This window comes from Vicia villosa, linkage group LG2, assembly GCF_029867415.1.
Source record: "Vicia villosa cultivar HV-30 ecotype Madison, WI linkage group LG2, Vvil1.0, whole genome shotgun sequence".
Classification (NCBI taxonomy): domain Eukaryota; kingdom Viridiplantae; phylum Streptophyta; class Magnoliopsida; order Fabales; family Fabaceae; genus Vicia; species Vicia villosa.
Genome location: NC_081181.1, coordinates 230284083 through 230290082, shown reverse-complemented (window position 1 = coordinate 230290082; position 6000 = coordinate 230284083). Strand labels below are relative to the sequence as shown.

Genomic DNA, 6000 nt, shown 5'->3' with positions numbered 1-6000 from the left:
AGAATACACACTTGAGTTATTGCGTTTTTTGGAGCACAATGAACTGGACGAATCAGAGAAGCATAAGGGATCTTTGTAGGATAATATGGGTTTATAGATTGTATGAACCATGGATAAGGCATCCAGTCTAGCTTTGAAGGCACAGTTGACAGATAAATTCCTTTGAAATTTCTCATATTTTGAAGATATATTCACCCTAGAATAACTTTAAATCAGCAGGAGAATTGGAAAATAGTGCACCAACCAAATATTCCAACCTTGGAAATAAGGGGGATAAATTACCAGTCTAGAGGAAGAATAAAATTTATATGTTAACCTCACTAGAGACTATTGTTATCATTGTAATGGAAGAAGTGAGAGATCAAATGTTTGTCCAATAAAGAGAGTTGTTGCTGTTGTGAAAGAAAGGGAATATGAGGAGGAAATAGAAGGATTTGCAATTGAGAACGATGAATATGTAGAGGTTGAGTTTTTAGAGGGAGAATCTGATGAACAGGTAATTTTTTTTTGCGGAGTTTTACTAGAATCCAAAGATGAAGGAAATTCAAGAATTTGTATAAACCTCATAGTTTTATCAAGAACAAAGTGTGTAATTTGATTGTGGATAATGTTAGCACGGGGAATAAGGTGTCGTAGAAATTGGTAAAATATTTGAAGTTATCCACAAAACCTCATGAGAATCCATACAATTTCGGTTGAGTAAGCAAGGGTTCCCAAGTTTGAGTAACACTAGCCTGTAGAGTTTGTATCTCCATGAGAAAGAATTACATAGAAGAAGTACTCTGTGATGTTCTTGATGTGGATCTTTGTCATATTTTACTTGATAAATCTTGGCAGTTTGATAATGATTTCACTCATTGAGGATAGAATAAAATGATTATGTTTACATGGGGCACACATCAAACTACTATGGCTCCTGTTTTGCACTTTGATAAGAATATAGGAGGAAAGAAGTCTAGTTTCTTGGACAAGAAGCTGAGTGAATAGGAGCTTGATGAGGTTGTTAAAGAAACCAAATGTTTGTATCTAGTGGTGATTAAAAGGTTGATAAGTGTTGTAAATGAAAAAAAATTCTAGAATAAATGCTAGGGATCCTAGAGGATTTCAAAGAGTTGATCGCAGATGAACTACCAAACAATTTGCCTCCTATGCAACATATTCAACATCAGATTGACCTAATTATGGGGTTTAGGTTATCAAACCTTCCTCACTATCGTATGATCCCTAAGGGGAATGATATTTTAAGGGCGCAATTAAGGATTTATTAAAGAAAGGATTCATTTGTGAGAGCATGAGTCCATATGCAGTATCAGTCCTTCTAGTCCCTAAGAAAGGAAATTAGTGGCAGCTGTGTGTTGACAACAAAACTATCAATAAGATAACTATCAATATCGTTTCCTAATTCCACGTTTGGATGACATGCTTGATGAGTTGGCAGGGTCTAAGGTGTTTCCGAATATAGATCTACGTAGTTGATACCATCAGATTAGAATAATACTTGGAGATGAATAAAAATAGATTTCAAGAGCAAAGATAGACTGCATTAGTGAAGTGTAATGGTTCCTTTGAGAGATATAAAACTTGTCTTGTAGGTAATAGTGCAAATCAACAATCTGGTATTGATTGTGGTGAAATGTTTAGCCCTGCTGTCAAACCATCCACTACTCACATGGTACTAAGTATTGCATTGATTTCTTATCAACTAGATGTCAAAAATAAAATTTTGCATGTAAATCATGATGAATCGTGTATATGCATCAACATTCTAGATTCCACAATCGACAACACCCTGAGCATGTGTGTATAGTCAAGAAGTCTCTCTATAGTCTCAAACAAGCACCTCATGTCTGGTACCAAAGATTCACTAACTATGTTGCCAAATTAGGTTTCTCTCACTACATTTCTGATCACATCATTATTACCACTTTTTTTTTATCGTCACGATACTGATATTGTTTATATTCTTCTATATGTCGATGACATCATGCTTACCACTTTTTCTGATGCTCTTATGTGAATCCATTATATCTGAACTTAGTTATGAATTTTCCATGAAGGATTTGAGTCCTCTTATTTTCTAGGATTATCTATCACTAAACATGAAAGTGGTCATTTTTATCTCAAAATAAACATGCAAAGAAAATTATAGAATGAGCAGGTAGGCCGTCTCGCAAGTCATCGCCTACACCAGTGGACACCAAGGCAAGTGGCTCTTCTTGGAATCCTTATCATGAACTATCAAAATATCAGTGTCTTTTTTGGTGCATTGTAATAAGATCTGATATTTCTTAAGTAATCAAAAAATTATGCCTATTAATGCATTACCTTAAAATGCAACATATGTCTGCTTTGAAGCGTATCATTTATTATATTCATGACACTCTTGATTTTAGCCTTTACTTATATCCTTACTCAGTCAACAAACTAGTATATTACATTGATGTAGACTGGGATGACTATGCAGAAACCAGTCGATCCACCTCTGACTACTATGTATATCTGGGTGATAATTTGATTTCGTGGCCTGCAAAACTACAACACGGTGTATCCCAGTCCAGTGTGGAAGCCGAGTATCATGGAGTATCTAATGTAATATCCGAATCTTGTTGGATCAAAAACTCTCTTAGAACTATATTGTCGAGTTACAACAACTACTTTAGTGTATTGTGATAATGTGAGTGCAGTTTATCTATCTTGTAACTCAGTTCAATATCAACACACCAAACACATCGAGATGAATATATATTTTAAGCGTGACAAGGTTGCTCGCATCCAAGTACGAGTTTTATGTGTTCCTTCACGTTATCAAATTGTTGACATATTTACCAAAGGACCTCCGGTGTAACTCATTGATGATTTTGTGATAGTCTCAACATTCAGCAACCTCTAGTTTCGACTACGGGAATGTATTAGACTATTATATGCATATATCTATGTTTAGAATAACAATGATTGTAATTGATTACTCATGAGTGTATAGAAAACTATTATGAAAACTTTCATTATATGAATGAAAATGACAAGACCTATTACTTCTATAATATAATTTATTTTGGGTGTAAAAATCCTCACAACTTTATTCTTTCGAAAAAACAACTCATTGAATTGAAGTATTTTAGTATTGTATAGTGTTGAGCCCAAAATGGGTTGAGCACGGATCATCTCCAGGTGAATGCCTTCGGCCAATCATTCAGCCCTTAATTAATGGCTTAAAAGTTTTGAAATAATATAATAAAAGTAAATATATTATTTTCAAAAAAAATAAATGATGTAGATTGTGTCAGTACCAAGAGCATGAGAGAAACGGGTGGAGAGAATCTAGATCCGAATATTTCATTATGGTTTAATTTTAAGTCTTTCGTGATAAGTCTCGAGAATCGTTTCAAAACCACTTGGCTAAAGATGCGCAGTGCCTTAATTCAAAGTCTTAATGATAAGGTATTGAGGAAAGTTTCAAAGCTTAACAAAAGGCACAAACAAATGCTACAAAATGCACTTTTGACCTAGTGCCTCTAGTAACAACAGAACAATATTTTATTGACGAAAACACAACATGATCCTAACTACTTAAAAAGGGATGCTATCATTTTCATGATTAGATAACTTTTACAATAAACATATTATACACAAATACATATGATATGACAAAGACCAATTCTATTTAATTTTAATTTTATTCAATACAATACATATATATATTTTTTAAGTAATGGTGAAGAAATAGAAAATTATTTGAACTCGCATTGATACATTTGATATCTCTACATAACTATTAATTGACGTGCTTGAACGAGACTTAATACATCACATTTTATTCATTCTTTATTTGCACATAAATTTTAGTTACTAATTAAAGAGGAATTGAGATAGCTTCTGGAAATGGTTTAAGAGCATCAGTTGAAATTGTCCCCATCTTGCAATCAAGTGACATAATTTTTGGACCAACAACATTGTTTCCTTTATCAATATTAGTTTTGATGATACGAAGCAGCACATTCTCAAGCTCTTCCCCATCTCTCCATTCATGTACATGTGCCTTTATGTCATTAGAATTTTTGGATACTAAATCACACAATGCAAAGTTGATTCTAGGCATCAAATAATCACTTTCTTTGAGCTTTAGACTAGGACAAAAGTCTCCACTTCCATCTCCTAAGTAGATAATTTTCTTATTTTTTCCTTCATCATCAAGTAAGCTTTGGAACCTCTCTATCACCAACCCCTGCATGTCATTAGAAGAGAGAAGTATGTGTTTAGAAATTAATTTTTAAACATTTTAATATTTTTAACATGCATGCAATTAAATTATATTAAGTAAATATTTATAGATTTATTTTAGAAATTTATATAAAAAAAGTGGTATTGTAATGTAATTTAAATGTATACATAGGGTTAGAAAAACACAGTCACTATATACAATTTTTATTTTAAAAAAGGTTTTAAATGGATGAGCTTTTTAATAATTAATATTGATAAAATTAATTATAATTTTTTCTAGCCCTACCTATCATGAAAAATGGTTTTGCCTTTTTGGTAGTCAAAGAAGTCCTTTGATTATGACATATATCATATATAAAAGAAAAGTATATAGCCTTATATGTAAAGACAAGACAATACTATTCAATTATCATCAAAATCAAATATTAAAATAATAGTAATTATTTATTTTAATATTTGAAAAAAAAACTTTAAAACAGAGTTTGATCTAAGAAAAAATTTTAAACCCAATAATTAGTAAAAAATAATTTGATCCTTAACAATAGTTAAAATAAGACAATTTGATCCCTAAATAAATTTATCTTTTAATAATTGCTAGTTTTATTCTTTTTCTTCTTAAAAATAGAAGTAACTAATTAAATATAGATCTATAAATAACTTATAAAAAAAATATAATAATAAGTAAATAAATTTGGAGGTAGAGTCATTGCCTTGCACATATTTGGTGGACAAAGGTTACATCCATGAGAAGATTTTAAATAATCATGGTAGGGACAAATTATGAGCCTCCCTTCTTCATTAACATAACTTGGGTTTGCAGTGATCTTTGAGAAACAATTCAACACTCCATGATGTTTCAAAATTGTTTCTATAAAGAAAATATTTGCATCACTCACAATCCTCAACTCACACCTGTATACAAATATTTCATCTTAATTAGACATTAGCATCTTCATTAAAGAATACAAAAATATATACTATAAAGTGGGTGAATATTATAATTAATTATATTTATACCCAAGAGAATAAGCAGCTTCAATGGCAGGTACAATGCGAGGATGAATAGGAGTTTTCTTAACAACTTCTATAATTTCTTCAATTGTTTTTCCTTGTGAATGAAGTTCATTCATCATTTTGTTCTATAAAAGTTATACAAGAATTATTTCATTAACTAGGAAAAATATGTTTAATGAGTTATAACATCATTGTGTTAGAAGAAAGAAAATTAAGGAAAGTAAAACAAACCATGAGAGGATTCCAAAGCGTGTTAGGAAGAAGCTGATAGAATTTTTCAGTTAAACCAAAGTGATCAAGAACCCAATTATCACTATCAATCTCAATTATTGTTGAGTCAAAGTCAAAAATCACTATGACACCAGCCATTATAAATGAACAAAAGATAATTTTGAGATAATTATGTATGTCTATGTGAAGGTGATACAAGGGCCAACGAAGGGTATTTATAGGCAAAGAAAGTACAAGCTTTGCACATTAGCAAATTATTTAGGACCTCCTTAAAAAAGTTAGAGCCTTTTTCTTTTTATAAAAGATAGTTAGGATCTTGGGATTCCAACGAATATACCAATGCTAATTGGATCAGTATATTATACTTTTATTTTGTATATGTGATATCCTTTATTAATATTAAAAAAAAAGTACAATATGTCAAAAATAATAATAGTAAAACATCCGCACTGATAAATTTATTTAATATATTAAAAAATATATTTGAATAAATATGTTAAATGAACTCTAATGGCAATAATTTAAATTATAAATAAA

At 30.9% G+C, this 6000-nt stretch overlaps 1 protein-coding gene across 1 annotated transcript; it reads right to left on the bottom strand.

The window, feature by feature from the left end:
* Nucleotides 1-3713: 3713 nt before the first annotated feature.
* Nucleotides 3714-5656, bottom strand: LOC131648453 (inorganic pyrophosphatase 2-like). The gene is made up of 4 exons (XM_058918209.1): nt 5464-5656; nt 5236-5357; nt 4929-5130; nt 3714-4222 (listed from the first exon to the last, which is right to left on the bottom strand). Exons 1-4 carry the CDS (start codon nt 5599-5601, stop codon nt 3851-3853), a joined length of 834 nt encoding a protein of 277 aa, XP_058774192.1. The 5' UTR covers nt 5602-5656; the 3' UTR covers nt 3714-3850.
* Between the last annotated feature and the right edge of the window lie 344 nt (nt 5657-6000).